Below are 26,108 nucleotides of genomic sequence, written 5' to 3'. Positions count from 1 at the left end.
TTGATATCAAATGAGCAATAAGATTTTTTAATTTAAAAAGGTGAACACTACCATTTGTGAAGAACAGGTACACATAGAGGTTTCAATATGAATCCAAAATCTCTTGGAAGCTGCACAAGAAATTTTTGATTGCTTTTAGTCAGAAGTGTTGTCTAAGAGACAAGAGTAAGAAGAGCAGGAGGGAGGCATTTTTCACTTTACACCTTTTTATACTTGGACTTCTGAACCTGTCACCAAACTTTTTGGAAACACTGATCTTAAAATTGCAATAATGTCATAGTTTAGATAGCCGTTTCTCCAGTGTTAAACATTTAGACAGCTTCTGTTTTTAATTCTTAGAAATAATTCTGAAATGAACATCACCCTGCATATAACATTGTAGACATTTCAGATTATTTTTGTAGGGTAGATCACTAAAAGTAGAGTTAGTAGATTAAAGATTATGGACTTTATTACCAGGTAGTATTACCAGTTAGTTGCCCACAGGAAGTACCAGTTGTCCATGATACCTGTTGCTTTGCCTTTTCAAAAAATTCTGTTAACTATGTTAGAAATATTCAGCAGTGCTGCAAGAAATCAGGCACAAGCTCAAAAGTTACTAAGCAAGGCAAACTTGACTTCTGCAGAAGGGTGTGCTATGGTACAAAGTTTGGCAAGCAAGTACACTTGGGAAAGCAGTCCACCTGTTTTTATCCCTAATGCAGAACTGCCCCTTGTTCTGATAGGAGGAATCTCAGAGTTACAATCTGTGTGATTGGCTAATTTTAAAATTGGGAGGGAAAAGGAAGGGCTAGAATTAAAATAGCTAGTATTGGATAGAGGTTGGCTTCATTTGGATCTTACATCCCATTTTATATTTAAGGCTAAATACCATATTCTGAAAATGGACCACTGGACTTTCTTGTTTCTTACAACTGCATGTACGGAATATGCTACCTAGTTTAAATTTGCATTTTCTTTGATGATGACTGATACTAAATATTCATATCTGTATCTGTCTTTCTAAACTTACTCATTTTTGGTACTCTTATGAATTATTGTTTCATGCATCTTGCTCATTTATTTACTGTGGCCTTAATGTCTCTCTACTTAATTTATATGTAGTATTTATATGCTAAGGATATTAATCTTTTTGTCATATGTGTTCTGAGTTAGGACTTTAAGAATGATTAAGAGTTAGCCAAGAAATCCAGCTGGAGAAGGATGCTGCACATATGGAGAAACAGCAGACCTAAAAGAGGGAATCAAGGAAATTGCAAGCCTTCCTATGTGGCTGCTCCATGTCAGAACACATGCTAGATGCAGCAGAAGAGATGAACAAGGGTCCTATCCTCTATCCCTGCTAATCATTCAACCCTTATCTTAAGACAATGGAAAGCCACTGAGGAGTTTTAAGCAGGGAAGTACATAATAGGTTTAAGACTGCCCCAAAACTCAGTGGCTTTGTTTTTCCCCTACCCCCAACAGGTTTTCTCTCAATAATTTTCCCTCCTTACTCCACCAGCTTCTTCCTCATTATCTTCCATTTTAAAACAATTAAACTCAATTATCTCACTCTTAGTGCTTATATCAATAGCTCTTTCCCTACTAAGGCTCTTAGCCACTTGTATTTCTTAACTTGAACTATTTGTAGGAACACTTGAAACATTGTTGAGAGATGAGATGACCTTTTTAAGCTTTGCTGGTGCCAGACACAATTTTTTTAATGCCTTTTCAAATGAATAACAGCTTGGGTTAGACCAAGTACTTATCAGAGATTGAAAAGAGTTTATCAACCTCTGGGAGAAGAAGAGCTCCATATTGAAAAGTTACAGACTCTGGAGTCAGCTGAGTTCAGAACCCCACTCTACCACATTTTAGACATGTGATCTTGGCCTAAATTTTTAGCCTGAGCCATAAGTGTGAGGATTAAATGAGATAATACATTTCATGTATTTAACACAGTATTATGTGTATATAATCTGTACCATAAATTATTGATATTGTTTTGTTATCCTTTTGGACTCTCCAAACAGCACTTTAAATGACTGTGAAAAGTAGTCCTTTACTTTGGTGAGAGTTTTGGAAGATACAAATCTTAAAATTTATCTGTTTTCCATTCTGTATTACCTTTTTAAAGTTCTTTCTTTGTCCTTCTTTAAACTCTTTTCTCTGACCTTGGAGTTCAGGGTTTTACAAATATCTTGGCATTGTCCTCTGGTTGTTAAATCTCAATGAGTCTTCTCAATTTTTTTATAATCACTTCTGGGACATTTTCTTTCATTATAACTTTAATTACCTATGCCATTCAGTTTGTTCACACTTATTATTCATAGGCTTTATACCTTTGCCTTATTCTGAAGGTTAATTTTTTTCTTGCCCATTATTGCCAGCTTATTTCATTTTTCTGTTTTAATGTGAATTTTGAGTTTCTCTTCTACTTTCTATAATTTAGTGCTAATTTTTTCTTCTTTCAGCTATGTACCTATTCTCTAGCATTGCAATCTTTGTTTTGTGTTTTATTTCAGTTGCTTTTCTTAAAAGTTTCTGTATTATTTACTTTTTTTTACCTTTTTAAAAGTCAACTTCATTAGGAATAATTTGTATACAATAAAATGTGTCCATTTTAAGTACGCAGTTCAATGTTTTGACATATAGGCCTATGGAAACACTACCCCAATCAAGAGGAGGACTGCTTCATTGCCCCAAGTCTCCTTGATCCTTTCTGTTCACCTCCTTATATTAGATCTCATCCCCACAGGACCCTGAGGCCAGTGCCCTTGTTATTCTCCACTGTGTCTCTAGCTCCTGGCACAGTGCTGACATAATAGACATAAAGTATGTGTTTACTGAATGAATCCTAATGGTGGATTCTATGATCATGGTCTCTCGGAGCTTATTTCAATCTATAGGCTGCATTCCCCCGCCCTTTTTTTAATTCTGTTTCTTTTGGCAGTTTGTTATTTTATTCTTCCACATTGATTATTGGTATTTTTTTCCTTAGGGGAATTTTTGTTATTGCCCATAATGTTTTGAAGTTCATTTATTCAGTAAATATTTATTGAGTCCTTTCTCTGTGCCAGGCACTTACATATAATGATAAACAAGAAAGTTTAAAGACTGCAAGCGGCCTTTTATTCTGGTGGGCCCTCACACTTAAGGAAGCTTTATGTTCTGTCCTTCTCTCTGTTATCTATCCAGAGTGCTTATTACCTTCATGTGGTCCTTGAACCTTCTCTCTATAGGTGCTGTGAGCCATCTTATTGTACTGCACATACATACATACCATAATCCCAAAGCTGTTGCATCAGTCTGTGAGAGAGAGCCTGAGCAAGTTCAAAGCCGAGGGGTTAGAGAAAGTGGAAGATAATTCGGAAGGGATGTGGATGATTGAATAAGTAAGATCTTATGCCTGACTGAATTTTAGAGAGTTATAGGAAAGGAAGGAACTTAGGACAAATCTCAAGTGTCTGACTTGGGCAGTTGGCTGCATGTTAATGCTCCTACCTTTAGAAGGAGATACTGGCCTTCAGGGACAAGAAGAAGGAAGGTGGTAACTTCAGCTTTGAATGTGTTCACTGGAAAACTGTATTTTTATTGAAAGTCCAAAAGGCAAATTGGATGATAATGCATTTATACCTCAGAAGGAAGGTCTGGGCTAGCAGAGTATTGAAAGCTAGTGTCATATATAAATTAGTTGATATCTTGAACATAGACATAATTATTGGCAGAGATTTGAATAAAAAGTCCACATGTAGGCCCTAAAGAACACAGTGTGTAAGGAGCAGAGTACCCACAACACAGTCTAAGAGGGAGTGGCTAGTGGATCCAGAGACCAAGAGGAGAAACAATGGTGATCCCCTGGTCCAGCAAATATAGATACCTCAGAAGATTGTGAATGATGAGGCTGAGTATATCCCAGAGGTAGATTAACGCACAAGGCATTCCATCCCCAGCATTAAAACAAATGCAAATCATTTAAGTCATTGTAAAAAATGTTGAGGTTTAAAGCTCTTCTTTTTATTAAAAATGGTAATTTGAGGGGTTACTTTTAGTTGGTGGTCTTTGTATGCAATGAGTGTCCTTTATATAAGCCTTGATGCATCTTTGAGACTTGGCCTCCGGAAGTAAACAGATCAGATCCATAGAAGCATGGGATATGATGTAGTCAGATGGTATGAAGCATAATCCAAGAAAACATACCAGCCCTCCCTTTTCTGCCCAGGGAGCATGCTAGAATTAAGCAGTTTCCTTCTAGTGACTGCAAAGAAGCACAAGTCCTTCCAAGCAGCAGACGGTAAATAACATTGTGCCCCGAGGAGGCCAGAATTAAAGGTTGAGCTGTTTGGTTACTGGAATATTTGACTTTTACTTGGGGCTGCAGAGGAGCAAGAAGAGGGACCATGTGTTTATGTGTTGGGTAAGCAGAGGAGCCACCACCTTTTGGGATGCTGATGAAGAATGACAGAAACAAGAAGCATTGCATTAGCTAGTCATATCACACTTTGGATGCTAAAGCAGATGTGAGTTTCCAAGTGCTAGAGGCTGTGATTATGGCCTGCATTTGGTCCCCAGTAATTCTGGGAGGGGAAAGTGAAGCAAGACCTCAAGTGCAAAGAACTGTTTGGTTACTGCCTGCTGTGTTGCCTTGCGCACTAGGAAATTGGAGTGAGTGGAAGAATCTCAGAAAGGAGTTTTGTTCTTGCAATGGCAAAAGGACAGCCAGTTAGGAAAACCTGTGGACATTTGAGATTTGCTGACCAAGTGAGGGGTTAAGGCTGGGGTGGAAAAGTAAAGCCCAGTGGGAATCTCCAGCTCAAAGCACCAAGAGGGCAGGTGGTAGCAGTGTTGGTGTAGGCAACTCCGCCCTTCTCCTCCTGTGGAAGTGTCTGCTTCCTTCTGTTTGTTCCCTTGCCCTTTCTCTGTTCGTTTTTCGTCTTTGTTTGTTTGTTTGTTCTGTTCTATTTTTGTTTTTGCAATGCTAGTGATTTCAGTCAGGACAGACTAAAATGAACTATGAATGACCTTTGACACATGGGTGGACTATACCACATGCATGTATTTAATATGTTATATTTCATGACTTATTTCAAACAGTGTCTAACTTGTATTAGGATCATCCACTGCAGGGCATTACATAGCAGCTAACCCTTTTCATTAGAGCATCTGCACATTTTTCTTTTAAATGTTCTTGCTCAGTGATATAGTCAAGAGGCTTATAGCCAGAATGCATTTGAGGATAAATGGTTTATCTTAATAGCTGGCAAAAATAGGGCAAATAATATAAACCAGGGCAGGATCGGGATTGAACTAGCTGGTGGCTAGCCCTCTCCCATAAAATGTGAGGGTTTACCCAGATTCACTTTTACAAAATTATTATCATTTGAAATATAATTGAAACTGAGAAATTAACTGTTTGTGCAGTATTTGCTATTTGGTTCTGAGCCAGTGTCTTAGGGCAAAGAATAATATCCTGTGTGTTAAATGATGCAGGAGGAAGCAGAGCTAAAAAGAGAGGAGGGGCCTTTGCCTCATTCGTTTCAAAGGTATATCCAGAGTTTGAACCACTTGAGTGCTTTAGAAATGTTTAATTCCAGGATCTAGAGCTGCATTTCTATAGGTAACGACTTTGGAGAATTGAGGAAACAAATAAGAACATTCAGCAGGATATTCTGAATTGTGGAAAGCAGTAACAGGGAGAGCAGTGTCTAAAATTGGGGTCCCTGATATGACTTTATGACTGTGCATACTTTACCTGGGAAAGTTTCTGTGCAAAGGTGCAGGATGCCTAGCTGCTGTGATAATGCCCTCCATGAGGAGGCTCTCTGCTAGAGTCTTATCAGCCTCAACCTTTGATCTCAGGCACACAGCTCCTGAGAATAAAGGAACTTTTTGCTAGACAACCACAATGTTTCACCAGCTCTGCAACTCCTGAACCTGCCTGCTCCTTTAAACAGTGGACTTTCTTGAGAGCTACACAAAGCTTCTAACATCGCACATTGCCACTGCAATGTGTAACTGAGGAATAAGCTACACAATGTTCATGAATACAAAGATTAATACTTACATAGTCTTTAATCTTGATTAAAGACATGTATATAATAAAGATTGCTGGTGTAAGTCTTCAGACCTGCTTCTCCAACAGAGAGCAGCGCTCCACCCAATCCCAGCTGTTTATCTTCAAGATCTCTGAACATAAGACTTTATTCTTTCAATCTCCCATCACCCCCTCATCAGAACCTGCTAGTTCAGCCGTGCTGTTTACAGCATTAAATTCTCAACCCTGACATCAATTGGTATAAATTGTGAGAGTCTTAAGCTATTTTCCAATTTTCTTGGCCTTTGGAGAGCTTGTTTTTCTATTCCTTGGGATGCTTCTTTTCTTTTTACCTATTCTGAACTAATCACTAGCTTCTTGAAAAATGAGTGTAGTGATGATTACCATTACCCATATTTTACAAGAAACCCATGCAGCATCCAGAATAAATAATTAAAACAAGGGAAAAGGGGCTGGGGGGTGTACTTGGTATGTACGAGGCCCTGGGTTCCCTAAGGGGGAAAAAAAAGGATGACTCCCAGAGGTGAACTTACGTTATAAAAACAATGTTCCATGTGAATCACAATGTTAGTATTGAATTATTTTGTCCCTTTTTCCACTTCCATCATCATAAAAAAGAAGTTTCTTTTGAAGAGTGTAGGTGTGAGGAAGAAGAAATACTGTGTTAAATTACGCTATGCAAGAAAGGGCTTCAGAAATTGGCCGTTAACCTCCTTATTAGACCAAACTAGAATGTTGTTAGATTAGAAGCTCCACATGACAGGACTCTCTTATTTAATAATATTCTACTAGTAAGGTTTTCCATTGTTGTTTAGCAGCCAGTATTATGTGGATTCCCTTTCCAATCATAGTAGTCCCTGAGATCAATACTGAACATTTAGGAGCCTCTTTACAAATTCTCTAGCTGGTTATCAAGGGGTTAAGATCAGAGTTTCAATGGTATCTTCCATTTTGAAAGTGCAAGTTCCTAAACTGCCTTTCTTCTTGTGGTTCCTAATGTTACAAGGTTTAGCTTTACTCTCACTTTTAAATGGGTTTAAAAAAAAAAAAAAAAAACTGCCATTTGGGTCTCGGTTTTTTGTTCGTTTGTTTTTGGTACTGGGGATTGAATCCAGGGACACTGTACCACTGAGCCACAGCCCCAGTCCTTTTTATTATTATTTTTATTTATTTTTATGTGTTGCTGAGGATGAAACCCAGTGCTTCAAATGTGGTTGGCAGGTGCTCTACCACTGAGCCATAGCCCCAGCCCCTTATTTTTTATTTTGAGACAGGTTCTCAGCAAGTGCTTAGGGACTAGCTAAGTTGCGGAAGCTGCCTTTGAACTTGTGATCCTGCCTCAGTCTCCCAAGCTGCTGGGATTACAAGTCCATGCCATGTGCACAGCTCATTTACATTGTTAGTATAAAATTTATTTTTTAGAAAAATGTGTCTAGGCCTGGGGTTGTAGCTCAGCAGTAGAGCACTCATCTCATATATGTGAGGCACTGGGTTCAGTCCTCATGTAAAAATATATAAATAAAAATAAAAGGCATTGTGCACATCTACATCTAAAAATATTATAGAGATATTAAAAAAAGAAAAAGAAAAATGTGTCTAAACAAACTTTGTATTCTCTAAAATAAGATTTCCCAGTATATATGCATCTCCTAGACCTCACCTTCAATCCCCCAGAGACTTTGATACTTACTTTTTCACCTTTCTTTGCATCTATTTACATTCTTTTATTGCTGAATATTACCAATGGTAACACACATATTCTTTTCCTGGTTCTTAAAGCTAAAAATCAAGAGTGATTTGAGATGGAAACAATGTCTGGTGTGTGCAACTCAGGCTGCTTTTCCTTAGTCTCTTGTCTTCCAATTCAAAGTAGATGGGGAGTGCATAGGGGTTAAGGCTGTGGTTCTCTGAGAGTCTGATTAAGACTGTTGATTCTTCTCTGGCTAACTATCAAGAGCACTCTACTTTCTGAACACACACTCTGGTGTGCCCCTAAAGATATGAGACAAAGGTGAGGCCATACATGAGGAGAGGGAAATACTAATTGCATTAAGGTATAATTAGAATAGTAATCAGAATGGCTTTCATTTATTGAGTCTTTCTAGGTTCCAGGCTTTTTGCCAAAATCCAGTCTCACATAATAATGCTTAATCCTACTAGCTGTACTGAGCAGTATTATGTGTCTCTGGCAGATGAGGAAACATGGCCTTATGTTAAGAAGCTTTCCCAAGCTGATGTGAATAGCAGGAGCTGGAGCAAACATACAAACTCAAGTCTGTCTGGGTTTATCTGGCTTGGGGTGGGAGATATGTTTGTGCAGATAGAGGACCTCTCGTGAAGAAAAGCCTTTTTGGCATAATCCTTCACTTTCAGCTGGGGTAGGATCCTGATATGGATTGCAGCCTTACATTTTAGGTTACAAAAAGAAAAGTAGAGGCCAAAAAAGGGATCAGGGATTGGGAAAGCTGATCACTAGCTCAGCATATTCAGCATACAAACACACACAGTGCATCGTTTAACCTCTGAATTCTTGGTTTGTCTCTGTACAATAAAGGTTCAATTATCCATGTTAATGGAGGGAAGCCAATCGTGAATAACTCTAAAGAGCCAGTAATCTAAAGAGCATTTATGTAGCAGTTTGCCATTTGTATGTGACTTCTTTAAGGTAGATTTATTTTTCTAAATTCATTTGCTTAGTCATCCCGAATAGTAATACATTGACCTATCCCATGAGCAAAAATCAAAGTGAATTATCTATAGGGGAATATTGGACACTTAATTCTAGAGGAAAGCTTTTAAATTTAAACATCCTCAGACATACTGACAACTTTTCTTCTTCTTTTTTTTTTTTTTTTTTTCTCAATTCATTTAGAATGTATGCTGTCAGGAGGATAAGAGATGCCTTCAGAGAAAATAAAAATGTAAAGGATCCTGTAGAAATTCAAAACCTAGTGAATAAAGCCAAAAGAGACCTTGAAATAATTCGTCGACAGGTAAGATGGTTCAGTATACTGTTTTCATTAAAAGCCTTCAGCTCTGACATTTCCCCCTTGATTGGACATCACCACATTCAGGTTTATGATTTACACTGTGGGATCATGAAACTCTATCCTTTTTTTTTTTTCCCCTGTCCTCTTTTTTTCTAATACAGGCATAGAAAAACGAGCTATCATATTATCGAATTCAAGGACAAAATAAAAGCATTAGCTTTTCAAAATTTTCAGGGACTGCATCCTTCTGGAAAATTAAACTCTCATAAACTAAACGTTGGAAGTGTGATAAATTTCAATATAATAACTTTTTTAAAATTAAAAGTCTTTGTAAGATATATTATAGATATATATGTGAACTTATGTCAGGGTATAAACATCTCCTTTTCTAGTATTTATCATTATAATTCATGATGAATAGAATAGATGATGAACCTGAATTACGTTGCCAGATGGAAGGTGCATCTGCAGGTGCACAAGGTATGGAGCACAACTGGTGGGGGTGCAGACCCCATAAAAGACCCTGGAAGGTGTTTTTGTTTTCATTTTGTACAAGATCCAGGGATCAACTTGCAAGGATTGCTTTTTTAGAAAATTTAATGAGGTGGGTGGAGCACTTATGGTAGCCTGTCTTCTCAGGAACTATTAGAGAGTCAAAGGTTAAAGTAGCCTTCTATTGACTGATTTTCTCAACCTGTAATAAAATTGCCCTTTTCACTGGTTTTCTTTAATTTAGCAATAGTCACACCATAAATCTCTTCGTTTTCACCCCTACTTCTCTCTTACTTGTGGTAAATGTGTTTATACAGTGTATGGGGGAACACATTACCATTTTCTTAAGTTCTGCTAGTGTTTTAGAAAGTGTTTGGCTGACGTTTCATCAGACTCTTCCCTTTCCTTGACCCTTCTTCATGCATAACTCAAAATAGAATTCAAATAAGCAAGAGTAAAAAAATATAGTTTTCATTTTATGACAAGATTAAGTCTGGTTCTGTTGGCTTCATAATGGAACAATCCCTTCTGGAATAACATTTCAGATTCTGGTAGTTCTCCTTGATGTCTGCAGTTATCTAGCATTGGAATAACTTTGCCACATTCAAACAAGTATGGGAAATGATCATTAACTAAAGGCATGAAAAGATAATAGGGTAGTTAGAAAAAGACTGATCTGCACATTTATGTGTACTTTGAGAATGGCAGATAAGTGAGTCGCCAATTGGAAAACTCTAGAACGATGGTATTTTCCAGTCACCAGCAGTTCAATTTCATGGGATCCTTTAGCAGTAAAATTTAGGAAAACAAGCAGCCTGAGTCTCTATTTTACATAAACTCAGAAAGATTCAGTTCTTTGGCACTTTCTCTGTATAGAAATTGGCAAGCATTTCCAAAACAGACTGGTTTTATCTTTAGTCTAAAATTACTTAGAATATAAACTGCTTAAAAGAGGGGGCCTGTAAATAATCTGTGCCACCATTTCTTGTGTTATGTCTAATTGTCTGTGTCATTTTTTGGTTTGAAAAGCTTTCTTTTTCTTTCAAAACAAACGAACAAAAAAAAGAGTTATAGCCCAGTGGTAGAGCATTTGCCCCAGCATGCAGGAAACCCTGGTTCTATCCCCAGCACTGGGGGAGGAAAAAAAAGATTGTGGCCATCATCCAACATCCCCAGTGAATCCACACTGAAAACAGATGGAAACATTATTGCAGCAGCTAGAGAGTGAGTAGAGTGAGGGTGCCCTCCCCAGGACAGCGGGGCGACTGCACCTTCCTGATACACTGCCTAACTTGCAGGCCCAGGGTTTCCAGAGTGACCTTCTAGGAGCAAGGTACCACTTTCTCATAGAAGCCCTCATTCTATGGGAGAACTACTTAGCCAGTTAGACTTCAGCTGGTGGGTAGTTTTCTACTCACTTCCCATTCACGTCAAGTCTTGTAACTGCAAATTTTACCACAGTTAGTGTATGGGATATGGTAGATTTCCTGAGACACCTCACTGCGAGCTGGACCAAAGGCAAAGGTATGTTGTTTAATGTCCTTGCTGCTGACTTCTGTAGTTATCTTCTAACTTGCTTCACTGTTTCCCCTGCTGTGTTCTGTTCATAAATAGCAAGAATGATCTTTAAAAAAAAAAATAATAGAATCTGATCACTTCATTCTCCTGCTCGGCCCCTTTAGGGCCTTCATAGCACCTTGACAAGAAAAACTGAACTCTTTGTGAAATCTTCTGAGGCCCTGCATTACTCTGGTCTCTCTCCCTCCCTCACACAGTGTCCATTATCTTCTTGTTGGCCCTGGTGCACACCCAGCTCATCCCTTCTCAACCTTCTTCAGAGGTTCTTCACCTGAAGGAGACACTCCCGAGACTCTTGCCTGGCTCTCCCTGACCACACTATCTTAATTAAACAGCTGCCCTCTCGTGCCCTGCATCACTTTTCCTAACAGCACTTATCTATACCTAAAACACTAGTGCTCGTTGCCTTATCCATTTTCTCCCTTCCCCAAGAGACAGTAGCAGGTGTAAGGAAGGGATCTAAGGGTCTGGTGAGCAAAAACATGTGCTGTGAGGCTTGTGTTCCAGTCCTGACTCAGCTATTTGACCTTGAGCAAAATATTTGATTTCTTAGTGCCTAATAAAAAAAACAAATAAGGATAGGGAATTGTGGTAAGGATCAAATAGGTTAATGTATGAAAAGCCTAATGTATGAAAAGCCCTAAAATGATATTGGTGGCACATAGTACACTTTGCAAGTATTTGCTATGATTACTCTACAATCTCTAGAACTGCAAAGTGCTGGATGCTCAAGGGAGTACAGGCAGGGTTGTCCTGAGGTCATATACTTCAGTCAGAGGGGCTGTGCCACCAAAGACCTGGTGTCTTTTTGGCCACTTAGTCCCTCCTGGAGGAATAAACTGACAGGGAAACAGAAATCTCTTGAGGATCCTGACCTATCACCTTCAGGAGCTGTGATTTTCTTCCTTTCAAGCCCCTCCTCTGCTGGAGCTTTTGGACCAATCCCAGCTTTACATTTCTGTAAACAGGAAACCAGCAGCCACTGTCCAGCTACCACACTCCTACATCATCAAAGCAGTAGTCGGAAATCCTCCATCTTCTGTACTTAAACCGCCCTCTTTGCTTTCTCCTTGTGCTTTAAAGTACAGCTTCTTCAGTCCCTTGACTCATCTCTGGTGTGTGAAACCACCATAACCTGGTACAGTGGTGTAGTTTTTGTTTTGTTTTGGGTTTGTTTTTGTTTTTGTTTTTTATGGTACTGGAGCTTGAACCCAGGGGCACTATACTGCCACTGAGCTACATCCACATTTCTTTTGAATCAGGGTCTCTGTACATTGCACAGGCTATCCTTGAATTTGCAATTCTCTTGCCTCAGCCTCCCAAATAACGGGATTATAGGTATGTACCACCATGCCTGGTAATTTTTGCTGTTTTTAAAGAAGTCTCTGAACAAAAACATTCTTCTGGTTTTCTGGGTAGAGAAGCTCAGGTTCAGGAAAAATGGATGCCACAAGAGCTCAAATCTTCTAATTCCTTGGAGCACATTCAGAAGTTCAAGGTCACAAGTTCCTAAGTTAGTAAAAGTTGAAGGATAAAGTTATTTTTAAGCCATCCTCCCATTTTTTTTCCCCAAGATATTTAAGAACCTCATCAATGGAGCTTAATCTCTCCTCAGAGGTCATTCATGCTTCCTTCATATCCCTAATGTGCAAGATGGTAAGTCTGCATCGGCTGCCCTGAGGAGTTCTAGATAGCATCAGTATTTCTTGGGAGCCTTTGCACAGCTCCTAAAAATTACTCTCATTTCACGATATGGCTAGCTGGTTTTCTTTCCTAGTGAGCAAGTCGGCCTTCTTTTGCTTTTCTCCATACTTAGGACCAAACATGTACTTGTTCTTTCCTTGATGTTCTTGGACATTACAGTCTGATATGTCAGTAGCAAATCTGTTCCAGTTACATGCATCATATCCCAGTAGACCAGTAGAGACATTCTTCTACCTTTCCATAAGCTGCTATTATTTCCACAAAAAAAATGGTTCTGGAAAAACAGGCTGACCCTGTCAGCATTTATGGGTTTTCCCCTCTGCTGAAAGCAAATTCTGGACTAGCCCCTGCTAAACCTAGATTCCCTATCTGTTCTCCAGCTGTGATCAAAAGGGTTGGGAGCCCTTTTGTATATGGGCCAAATGAGGACAGACAGTAACTTGACTGTGTGTGGTTAGGCAAATAGATCTTGAGCAGTCTAGGCAGTCTAGGAACAAAGAAGTACCTAGTTGGTGTCTCCCTGAGACGGGAAGCAAGGCTTTGTAGGTCTTCCACATCAGACAGAGAAGCAAGGAAGCCAGCCAGATCTTGTCTTTATCCTTTGTTCAGCTTCATTGTCTAGGAGTATTCCTTCTGTTTACAGGCATTAGTTAGAATTGCTGTGAGTTGAGTTAATTACCCCAATTCATTACAGCCCTGCAGTTTGCCACTTCTCTTTGGGTTTTTTGCTTGTTTTTGTTTTTAACACTTCTTGGTTTTTTTAACCACCATAGTGTACCTATGTGTCACTACTTCAGTACCTTGCTCCTCTAAGTGTCTTCAGAACAACTGCAGCATGTAACATAACTGGGCAAAAGTTTAAGTGCATTTATAGTTATCTGATGCCACTAGGGGTCATAAAAGTGAAATGACCCTTCAGTTCTTCCAGGTTCTCAAATAGTAGCAAACCTAGTGTAACCGAAGTTGTTTTGTGTGCCAGAGGTGGACAGAGTGTACTTCATAGACCATTTTCATAGTATGGTCAGCCAGGTGAATCCATAAACTTTAGAAAAGAAAAAATCTTCTGTATGAAAAGGTTCCTGGCCAATATGTAGGCTAGTGAATTTAGCACTGTTTATATCCAAATAATATTTGATTACACTACCAAAGACAAGAGGCTACTAAGATATGTGTTTGATAGAAAATAGAAAGGACTCTATCCTGCAAAACAAGGTTCTCTCTTACCCAAGTATTTGGATGAAGAAATATATTGTTATTGTTACATGTGATTATACAGTGGGAAGAGAAACTGGTTATGTTCTGATTCTGTGCCAGGGTTTTGGCATGATAGCAATCGTCACTAGTTTTCCAATGGTCACTATTTTCTACTGCAGTGGCTATTCTGAAGCTAGTGCTTTCTGTAATTAAGCAACTCAAGGAGGTATTAGGTTCAGAATTATGAACCTGTAGTTGTAAGCGATCAAAAGCAGTACAGCCATTTAAAATACGGGGGATGGGGTGGATATTATTACATGTATCATGGATTTTTGTTTTGTTTTGTTTTCGTTTTTGTACTGTGGATTGAACCCAGCGGTGCTGTACCACTGAGTTATGTCCCTAGTCCTTTGTTAAACTTGGGAACCTCCTGCCTTCGCATGGCTGGGATTTCATGTGTGCGCCACTACACCCCGCATGACAAAGATTTTTGTTAAAATGAGTTTGCGTATGCGTGAGCTGAACCATTTCAGTGTTTCTCAGCTTATTACTTAATTATTTTTGTAGATAGCTAAAAGCAAAATCATTTGTCCAGTTTATTTTCAGTGGTGATAGGTGAGAGTCTCTGAAACCATATGTGTTTTTACTTTTATTTGGTGTTTTATAGTTAGTCTTTAAAAGACCATTCAAGAGAAGGGTTCACCAGTAGTTCTCTGAATATGCTGCTGTGAAATGAGAAGCTGGTGAACAGTGACCTCCTTCTAGCCCCATCAGTCACTTCAGTACCTTAGATGGTGGTTAAAGCCTGTCAAAAGTGCGGCCCGGGTTCTATCCTCAGCACCACGTACAAAGATGTTGTGTCCACCGATAACTAAAAGGATAAATATTAAAATTCTGTCTCTCTCTCTCTCTCCCTCTCTCACTCTCTCTTAAAAAAAAAAAAAAAAAAAATGCTGTGTTCCCCACTGTTCTTGTCCTTTTCAAACAACCTGGGAAAATGTATGTTTTTTTAGGTCCTGTAGGGAAAATAGAGAGTGCACTCTCTCTCCACATGCATACATTTAATGTAAGTACCATTTTGATAGTTTGGGGACATTTCCAAAATATATTTGGCCATTGTTTTGATGGAATATAAAGGAAAGTTAATTTCTATGTTACGGCACCTAAAACACATGAAAATAATTATATGCTATTCACAAAAGGTAGAGGCACCCCACATGTCTATTGACAGATGAATGGATAAACAAGATGTGTTCCATACTTAAAGCGAAATATCACTCAACTTAAAAATGAAAGAGATCTTGTTACATGCTAACCACAGATGAACCTTGAGGGCATTATGCTAAGTGAAATAAGCCAAAAACAAAAAGACGAATCTTGTGTGGTTCCACTTAAAATGAGGTATCCAAAGTTGTCAGATTCATACAAGCGGAAAGTAGAAGGATGGTTACCAGGGACTGGAGGGAAAGGGGAAGTTGCTCAGAGGATACAGAATTTCAGTTTCAGTAGATGGAAAAGTTCTAGAGATTTGTTTCACAAAAATGTGAATATATTTAACAGTATTAAAAATGGTTAAGATTAGAAAGAAAGAAAAAAATAGAAGGGAGATCAGCAGAGTAGAAGAAGGGGATAGAAGGCGAGGGCCTGGGCACGTACTGGGGAACACATTAGCTTGTCCATGTGCAGATTGCACAACATCTCCCACCTTTTTATACCACATTTCATAACACAATCATCGCAGATTTTATGCCAAACTATATTACGAAAAAGTGGGGTGAGACCATTGTGTGAAGCTTCAAAACAAAAAAAAAAAAGAACTGTGCCAGTATTATTTAAAAATTTTTCATTGCTAAACTGGTATAATATCAGAATATGCCTGAATATACATCCAAATTGAATAGTCTGAATATGAACATCATTTTCTTGTGGTGGTTAAAGCAACATTTTCCCAGTCTGGAAAAAAAAAAAAAAAGAGTTAACACTTTAGTTGTTACTGGTTTGTGCATTATAAATGAAATATTACACTTGATAAAATTTACTAGAGTGTTGCAAATTATGGACTTAACAAAACTTAATCTTCTATGTTGATTTTGCACTACTATTGTTATTTTCTTTATCTGATGTGCCAGCTTCAGCACCATTCATAAGAGATATGTTCTAAGAAAAAAAAGAGAGAGATGTTACTGTTAGTACTGCAGTGCTGTAATAAAACCACACCAGTCAGCTTTCAGAAATATACACACAGTGCCCATGCCTTGAGAATTCTAGGCTGTAGTTCACAGTGCCCTAGAAGACAAATGAACATCCACATGCCACTGATGAATACATTTATATTCTGGTTACCTTTTAAGCAACATGAGGAACAGAATTATATCATGTGACAATTATGCAATAAAGGTTATAAACCAATTTTTGGACTGAGCAAACAGGATGCAACAGTTATGCCATGGTGACTATTATGTGGTGAAATACGGTATAATTATAGTGCACTAATTGTGATATAATTCGGATCAGAAGAATAGAACAAGCACATGGGGGAGGGAGGAGAAGAAGGAAAAGGAAAGTGATGGCAAATCATATTGATTAAATTACATGTGCGTATAAATATGGCATAATGCATCCCAGGATTGTGTATAATTATAATGTATCAATAAAAAAATAAAAAGACCAATGACTGAGATGATGAAATCTGTATGATTTTTTTCACAGCTAAAAATATCCCTAGCTAGATGTGGTACATGCCTGTGATTCCAGCTACTCAGTAGGTTGAGGCAAGAGGATGAAAAATTCAAGCCCAGCTTCAGAAACTTAGTTGAGACTCTGTCTCAAAATTAAAGGACTAGGGAGCATGCTCAGTGAAATAAGCCAGACTTAAAGTCAAGGGTTGAATTTTTTTCTCTCAAATGTGGAAGCTAGAAACAGAATGAAATTAAGGGGATCTTGCAAAAATAAAAGGGAGATCAGTAGAGTAGAAAAGGGGCCAAGGGGAAAGAACTGGGGAATGAAGTTAACCAAATTATACTAGATGCATGATAAACACACCCAATGCATTCCAATTTTATATATAACTATAATGCAATAAACAAATAGAAGGAGGATCAATAGAGTAGAGGAAGGGGACCAGGGCAAGGGAAGAGGGCAGTATTGGGGATTGAAATGGTGAAAACTCTTGATAAATGCATTTATGAGTATGTCAAAAGGAACCCTTCTATTACATATAACTATAATGCACAAAAAAAAATTTTTTTTTAAACAAAGCGGGTTAGCCACTTGATTATTCAGCACTGGGAGCTGAAATTACAGTGAATTCAGTCCAATGAGGATAAGCCAAATTTTAAAAGTGTGGGTAACTTAGTAGTAAAAGCATCTGCAGTTTCAATCCCCAGTACCAAGAGGGGGAAAAAAAAAAGATCCCTTTTCCCAAAATGAATTATAACTTGTCACGTTTTTTTTTTTAATTGGGAAGAGTAAAATTAGATGCTTCATGTACTAGTATTTGAGGGTAGGAGACTTAAGTCTTGAAGCTTGAACTAGTGAATTTTTACGTGTGAGTCTTTAGTTTTCTTGTTGGGAAAAGTCAAAGGGTTATACTCTAATTTTTAAAGCTACTTCCAGTTCTAAAATCTGGGGTTCAACATTCTCATAAATATTTGTCCCCTTTTTCTCCTCTATGCAGAAACTACTGATGCTTTTCAAATAAATTACTCTGTGCCCAGTTTTTCTTGACCATATTTTACCAAGAACTTAACTATATAGGGTTTTGGCTATTATAGATGAGCAAAGTTGTATGCCAGCATTTATACTATCATAGATTCCAAAAATTTGTCTTAGTACAACACTTCAGCTACCAGGAAATTCAAGAAATTGCATTATTTCTCTCGTGTTCCTGGCACTTCCTCTGTTAGCCTTCTTCATTCCTGGTAGGCAATATGTTACCAGTACTAGAGCAGATCATCTTCTGATCAGAGCATTTTCTTCTCAAAATGAATAGTAGTTGAAGAACAGTAATGTGATAACTTACAGGCAAGAGAAAGATTAAAATGCTTTCCTGGGCCCCATGTGAATGCTAGTACTCATTTCTTCTTCGTTGAACTTCTCCCTGTTCCCTGGCTGACTTCTGAGCAACCTTCAACACACTTCACTAAATCAGTCAAAGACATTGTGTGTCTTGCAGTTTCATACCTGTGATACCTTTCCCTTGAGATTGTTTGAGTACCTACTCTGTGCCATGTAATTATGAATTGACTTGATAAGCTCTTGGGAGACAGGATTGGGATGGAATTGAGAGTTCTGCAAGAACCTTGTAGAAGTTTTTTCTCATTTTGGCTCTTCTAGGTTCTAGATCCCTTTTACTCTCTCATCTAATAGACCAGAAACAGAGTTTAGAAGCCAGTCTTAGCAGCATTCTCCTCTGTGCCTACATAGATCAACTAAGATTAAACCAAAGGACCAGTCTACGTATTTAAGAGGTAATAGTAAACAATTAGAGGCAGAAGAGATGTAAATCTGTCTTGGACTTCAATAAAAATCCTCAAGGCCTAAGTTGCCCCATAATTGAGTCTATGTCTTTTCTATATATGGAGTTTTTCAATAATAATAAAAAAAAATCTCCTAGCTCTCTCTCAAAATTTTTAAGGAAACAGAGCTTTGAGAATGGTTGTTAGTTGCATAGCTTGGACTGTGTGTGACCTTTGGGGTTTTGTTTTTTGGTTTTTGGTTTTTTGGGTTTTGGGTTTTTTGTTTTTGTTTTTTGAGGGGGGGTATTGCTTTTTAAATTTAAAAATTATTATTATTATTAATATTATTATTATTGTTATTATTATACTGGGGGTTGAACCCAGGGGTGCTCTACCGCTGAGCTACATTCTCACCCCTTTTGTTTTGTTTTGAGACAAAATCTCAGTAAGTTGCTGAGGCTAGCCTTGAATTTTCAGTCTTCATGCCTCAGCCTCCTGAGTCACTTGGATTGCAGGTATGTGCCACCACACCCAGGCTGACATTCATTTTTTTAGTCTGTTCAATATGTAGTTCCACTGCAGCTATGAAAAGACCTCTTCTTACTAGAATTTAATTCCCTTCCTCTCAATACTGAAATGTAGGGTAACAGCATTTCTACAGTTGGTAATTCTATAGAAAGGATACTTCTCATTTGATTGGAAATCGTCTATTAAATTTGTTTATTTCCTCCAAGGTTGTGCATAAAATAAGTTTCTATTTCTTTTCTAGAAGATACCAGTCTTTACATCTGTATCTTTCATATACAAAATACTCTTTTTTTTTTTTTTTTTTTTTAAGGTACTAGAGATTGAACCCATCATGGTTGCGTTTCCACTGAGCTACACACCCAGCCCCCCCCCCATTTTTTTTCTTTTAATAATTGTTTTTAGTTGTAAATGGGACACAATACCTTTATTTTTATTAATTTATTTATTTTGTATGTGGTGCTGAAGATCAACCCCAGTGCCTCATGTGTTGAAGGCAAGCACTCTACCCCTGAGCTGTAACCCCAGCCCCAGCCCCCCGCCCTGTTTATATTTCGAGACAAGATCTTGCTGACTTGTTGAGGATCTCACTGAGTTGCTGAGGCTAGCCTCAAACTTGCTATCCTCCTGCCTTGGCCTGGATTACTGGGATTACAGGCATGCACTACTGCATCTGGCTACAAAACTTTTTTACTGTATTTCCATGTATAGCAGAGATCACGAAGAAAGTTACAGTGAGACTCTGTATAGAACATTTTTGCAAGGGTTTCATTGGGGAATTTTTATTATGAAATCTATCAGTCTGCCATTTCATCATGACAGACATTTTTTCTGGAAAGCTGTAAAGAACTGGTTTATTCTTCTGAAGCACACTAGAAACAGATACTACTGCATTTACTTATTTATTTTTATTTTGGGGGGTGCTCAGAATTGAACCCAGGGCCTTGCTCATGCTAGGCAAGCCCTCTGTCTTTGAGCTATACCTTCAACACCTAGATATTATCACCTCTGGCACCAAAAACTCATTGGTTTCATAGGAAAGAATCTGCAGAAGTGTTGATCTCAGCTCAGATACTGCGTTTCCTCATGAGCCGAGTGATTTGCTTATATGCCTAATTCACCATATCCATGAGGCATAGTTTTATTGTTGAGGAGGAGGATGGCGATGGCAGTGGTGGCAATGATAGATGTCAGTGTTTCTTCCTTGTACCCTGTCTATGCACAGACGCTGTACTGCACACTCAGTTTCTCTAACAGCAGCCTTATGACAAAGACACTATTATCCTCATTTTGTAAGTGAGGAATTCAGATGAGGCATGTTTGAGGAATTCTCCAAGGATGCACAGTTAGGAGAATGGTGGGCCCGCATCTACTCGCACTTGTGAGCTGCTCTCAGAAGCAGGGTCATACTCTGGGTGGCCTCATCTTGACAGAGGCAAACAGGAGCCTGAAGATGAGAGAAGGCAGCAAGATGAGCGTTTCTTTTTTCTGAGTGTTCATTTAGAACTCTTATTAGAGGTAGCAGCTTACCCTTTGCAGGCGCATGAATAGTGTGATTTCTAGAGGCCAAGCTCCTTTATCCTTTCTCAAAAAAACTCTTGCTATCAAGAGAAAATAAAACCACGCTCGGAAAATCTTAAAGTTCAGCCACCTTATTTAAGAAGTCTTTGCTCAGAATCTCCCCGTAGATCTGAAGGCTGCAGCTCCAATTGTGCTTTTCCTGACAGGCTATCATCGAGTACCTTTCAATGGAAACCTTTTGATGCCCCGTTGCTTGGCTTGTCCTTTCAAGTAATCGGAGTTGACTCCAGTCACACTTATGCAGAGACAAAGGAGCAGTGTCACATATTTAGGAAGGCGGTAAAAGGGGCTCCCCTTGTTTACCTTAATTTGTGCTTCAGCCCTGGGTCCTTAGAGATGGCGTGGAGGCAGTGACCTCCATGCCAGAGTGTACATGAGGAGATGGACTAATTTCCTGAGCACTTGGTGTCTACAGTTGAATTTTCTGTTCGGACTGGATAGATTTTCACCTGTATACATGCGCAGCAGAGTTTCCTACATAATATTTGGGAAGCTTTTTCTACTTTATACATCTCTCAGTGTAAAAAGCTGTGTGTGTTTTTTATTCTTTTTTTGCCTTGTTTGATTGCATTTTGCCCCTCAGATGTAATAGGAATGGTAGGTGAAAAAAGAAAAACATTTTGAGCAAGAAAAGTTTAAACACTTTTCAGTAGCTCTCCGTGCTTGGTCCTGATATATGATCTTTCTAAAATCATAATCACTGAGGTCTACTACTAAAGGCAAAGGAATACCATCCCTCCACCCCAACCTGCAGGGCTGGGAGTCAAACCTGGGGTTTCATGCATGCTATGCAAGCACCATGCCACTGAGCTGCACCCCCGGCCCTACCATTCTTAAGTTAATTTTGTACTTGGTATGTTATTGAAATACCAGTGGCAAGTGAACCTTCAAAATTTTTTTGTCTTCCCCAGTCTGGTAATTAAGGCTGTCATTTCCTAGATTGGTCAGTTATGAATAATGAAAGAACCCTAAAAATTCTATTGTGATCTTAGTTTTATCAAATAATGCCAGCATAGAATTAAATCAATATTTTAAGTATTTTCCGTTTCTCAGCATTTTCACTTCACAAAGCCCAAGAAATACTTCTCTCCCTCCACTCCCACCCATCTCACCTCCTCAGTGGAGTGAAAATAGCAGCAACCCACAGGTCAGAAGGATTTTCCTTCAAAACCCACCACAGATTAGCAGCAGCCAGGAACTCCATGGCCCTCTAGGCCTCACCTGTAAAAAGTAAGGAATTGGGCACATCGATTTCTAGTAGGATCCCTAATAGACAGGAATTGTTTCTTGAATCCACTGTATCCACTGCCTTCTGAGATTGGACTTGGGTGTCTGTCAGCAGGTTATTCTATTTTGCACATAAGTCAGGGCTTTCCAGAACTGCCTACACCAACGTGGGCATGCCAGACAGGCTCAAAAAGTACTCATTCACTGGCTGCCAGCCAACATGGCAGCTTCTTCCTATGGGTCAGGAGAAGTTTGCTCCATGGACCTCAAAGGTCCTTTTCAGGCCTGATGTTCTCCAATTCTGAAAGTGAATAATAATGCTTCTTAAATATGCCTGGCAGTGTTGGTGAAGGGTGAGCTGTGTCACTGGCCACTTCTATCGCTGACTACTCAGGTTCACAGGCAATTTGTTGTGTTGCACTTGGGGGAGTAGCTTGGGTTACGTAATGCCGAGTTATATAATGTGGGTTTTTCACGGTCAGCCTCAGCAGCAAGGCCTAGTTGAAAAAAGCCTTTGGCTACACTTTGTGAATGCTTTTAACACTCAGTGAGGGCAGGAATGTTACAAGGATCATGGTGACTTCAGGGAGTCTGTGGGCTGTGAAGCAGGGGCTGCCCTCTCCTTCAGGTGACAGGGCGTAGATTGCTCGTTTACTAATGAGCTTTCCTTCCCCAAGATCCAGCGGAGCATCTGAGAAAGAATGGGGCTTTGAATCAGCTTCTATTAGCAGAGCCAAACTGGTATTTTGCTTTTTAAATAACTCTTAGCTGTTATTTAAAGTATATGGCTGCTTATGTTTTTCACAATGTTATTTTTCCTACCGGATATAATTTTTGAAACTCAGTTCATTTGTTTTCCTCCAAAACAATGGCCACACTTCCCTCCTGGGCAGTTTAGGAAACCATTAAGGAAGTGGCTTCTACCCATCAGTTTCTGGACCATGTGCAACCTGTTCCATGGCCCTCATACTTTATGCCCAGCCTTTGCCAGTTGCTTAATGACTATGAGCCTTTCTTCAACTGACTACAGGACCCTTGCAGGCTGGACCTTCCATACCCATTCGACCTAGCACTCTATGAGGGACACTGCACACCAATGAACCCGTTTCTCTATTCACCAACTCCTTAGAAAAAAGGCCTTCAGTTCCTTGCCTCCCCCTTTCTTGCCTGGGGAAATTTTTTCATTTTCTGGGTCACCAAAGCAATCAAATGTGACTTCACTGTATAGCATTTATCATGCTGTTTTCTGACTCATCCTTGCCCTTAGTGTATCAGCTTCTGGAAAGACAAGGCTGTTTTCTCATTTGCCATGGCTTCCCAGTGCCTCAGTTGAAGTAAGCACTCTATTACTGCTTGGTAAAGGCAAGCTGCTCGGTGGGAAGGCACAGAAAACAGAGGGTCTAACTGGAGCTCAGGGCTGGTTCTAGTTGAGGCTGTGGCTTACCCTGTGAGCAGAACCCTCATCCCTTCTGTTCACAGTATTCTAAGGTGTGAAAGTTCTGTGCTGTGGACCACTACTCTTTTTTATTTGTCCCTTTTAGTTATTCAGGATAGTAGAATGCATTTTGACATATCATACATGGGGTATAACTTCCCATTCTTGTGGTGGTACATGATGTAGAGTTACACTGTCATGTATTCATACATGAACATAGGAAAGTTATGTTTGAATCATTCTACTCTTCCATTCCCATGCCCCCTTTCTTCCCCCTATTCCCCCCTGTCCAATCTGGTGAACCTCCACTCCTCCCTCCAGCCTATTGTGAGTCACCATCCACATATCAGAGAGAACATTCAGCCTTTGGTTTTTTTGGTATTGGTTTTTTCACTTAGCATGATAATCTCCGGTTCTATCCATTTACCAGCAAATGCCATAATTTCATTCTTCTTTATAGCTGAGTAATATTCCATTTCGTATATGTACCACATTTTTTTGTCCATTCATCTGTTGAAGGGCACCTAGGTTGGTTCCATAGCTTAGCTATTATAAATTGAGCTGCCATGAACATTGATGTAGCCACGTCACTGTAGTATGCTTATTTTAAGTCCTTTGGGTATATGCTGAGGAGTGGGATAACTGGGTCAAAAGGTGGTTCCATTCCAAGTTTTCTGAGGAATCTCCATACTGCTTTCCAGAGTGGTTGCACCAACCAGCAATGTATGAGTACAGAATAGAATACACAGAGACAAACCCACATTAATGCAATTATCTCATATTAGACAAAGGTCGAAAACATACCTTGGAGAAATAGCCTCTTCAACAAATGTTGCTGAGAAAACTGGAAATCCATATGCAGCAAAATGAACCTAAACCCCTATCTCTCACCATGCACAAAACTCAACTCAAAAGTGGATCAAGGACTTAGGAATTAGACCAGAGACCCTGTGCCTAATACAGGAAAAAGTAAGCCCAAATCTTTTTTACATCGGATTAGGCCCCGAATTCCTTAACAAGACTCCCAAAGCAAAATAAATAAAATCAAGAATCAAGAAATGGGATGGATTCAAACTAAAAAGCTTCTTCTCAGAAAAAGAAACAATCAATGAGGTGAATAGAAAGCCTACAGTATGGGAACAAAGTTTTACCACATGCACATCAGCTAGAGCACTAATCTCTAGAATATATAAAGAACTCGAAAAACTGAACACCAAAAAAAACAAATAACCCAACCAATAAATGGGCCAAGGACTGAGCAGACACTTCTCAGAAGATGATATACAATTAATAAATATAGGAAACAATGTTCAACATCTCTAGCAATTAGAGAAATGCAAATCAAAACTACTCTGAGATTTCATCTCACTCCAGTCAGAATGGCCGCTATTAGGAAGACAAACAACAATAAGTGTTAGTGAGGATGTGGGGTGAGGACACACTCATACATTGCTGGTGGGACTGCAAATTGGTGCAGCCAATCTGGAAAGCAGTATGGAGATTCCTTAGAAAACTTAGAATGGAACCATCATTTAACACATCTATCCCACTTCTCAGTTTATCCCAAAGGACTTTAAAACAGCATTCTACAGTGATGCAGCCACATCAATGTTTATAGCAGCACAATTCACAATCACTAGATTGTGGAACCAACTTAGATGCCCTTCAATAGATGTAGTATGGATAAAGAAAATATGGTATGTATACACAATGGAATGTTACTCAGCATTAAAAGAGAATAAAATCATGGCATTTTCAGGTAAATGGATGGAGTTGGAGAATACAATGCTAAGTAAAGTGAGCCAACTACTAAAAAACAAATGCTGAATGTTTTCTCTGATATGTGGATGCTAGTCCATAATGGGGACATGGGGGAGCATGGGAGGAATAGAGGAACTTTGGATAGGGCAAAGGTGGGGGAGGGGAAGGGAGAGGGCTGCCATTTGAAACCCTGTGGATTTAGGAACAGCTGTAAAGCTGCTCTGGGAAGTTTGGGTGGCCATGCAACTTCACAGAAGAAATACAAATGGTCAATAAATATATGAAAAAATGTTCAACATCACTAGCAGTTAGAGAAATGCAAATTAAAACTACATTAAGAGTTCATCTCCCTCCAGTCAGAATGGCAGTTATCAAGAATACAAATGACAATAAATGTTGGCAAGAATGTGGGGGGAAAGGTCCACTTAATATTTTTGTGAACACCAAGTGAGATTGTGTCTATCAGCACCCTCTAAAAACAGCAAAGCTGTAGTGTTATTCTCAAGAAGTAGCCATTTCAGGTACCAGAAAGGAAGCTGTGGATGTCTCCTAGAATTAATGTATTGACCCCCCTCACAACCCGAATAAACTGAAAAGCAGACGTGGTATGAGGTGAATTCCAACCAGATGCAATGAGCCTGTGGAACTCTTTCTTTGTATTTTGTCATATCCCACTGGGAAGCAGGAAAGACACAGGACTAGGGTCAGATTGTAGTTTCTAATCCTTCATGATTTTAGTCAAATGACCGTGTGGAACTCACTTTCCTATTCTGTAAATTGGGCATAATTGTGCACTGTGTAGGGATGTGAGGGAGAATGGATGGCTGTGTTTGTGACGCACCCTGGTAAGTTTTCTGTAAGTGAAAGACAGTTACAGCTTTCTTTGTCTGTGCTGCAAACTGTTATTTCAGTACATCTTTCTAAAACTCAAGTGCTGAAATCAATCTTATGGAGATGTTCCCAGTTTGGTCTCAGACCTCTACATGTGCAGGTTGGGAGCCGCTATCAGGAGCCACTTGTCAAAAGAAACTAACTTTATTTTTAGAACCACACACGCCAAACAAAACAGCCTCTCAGGAAAAATCCTCAGAGCCTCAACTGCCACCACCGGCTTTCCACAAGCCTCT

General features: G+C 39.1%; 1 protein-coding gene across 1 annotated transcript in view; it reads left to right on the top strand.

The window, feature by feature from the left end:
• Window positions 1-26,108, top strand: part of Lyrm4 (LYR motif containing 4) — a 149,523-nt gene that overhangs the window by 26,306 nt on the left and 97,109 nt on the right. The window contains exon 2 of the mRNA XM_048799746.1: window positions 8,910-9,030. Coding sequence (XP_048655703.1) covers window positions 8,910-9,030 — 121 coding nt within the window. The remainder of the gene's footprint in view (window positions 1-8,909; window positions 9,031-26,108) is intronic.

This window comes from Marmota marmota, unplaced genomic scaffold, assembly GCF_001458135.2.
Source record: "Marmota marmota marmota unplaced genomic scaffold, marMar, whole genome shotgun sequence".
Classification (NCBI taxonomy): domain Eukaryota; kingdom Metazoa; phylum Chordata; class Mammalia; order Rodentia; family Sciuridae; genus Marmota; species Marmota marmota.
Note: the sequence above shows the minus strand (reverse complement) of the source record. Positions and strands in the feature narration are given on the sequence as shown.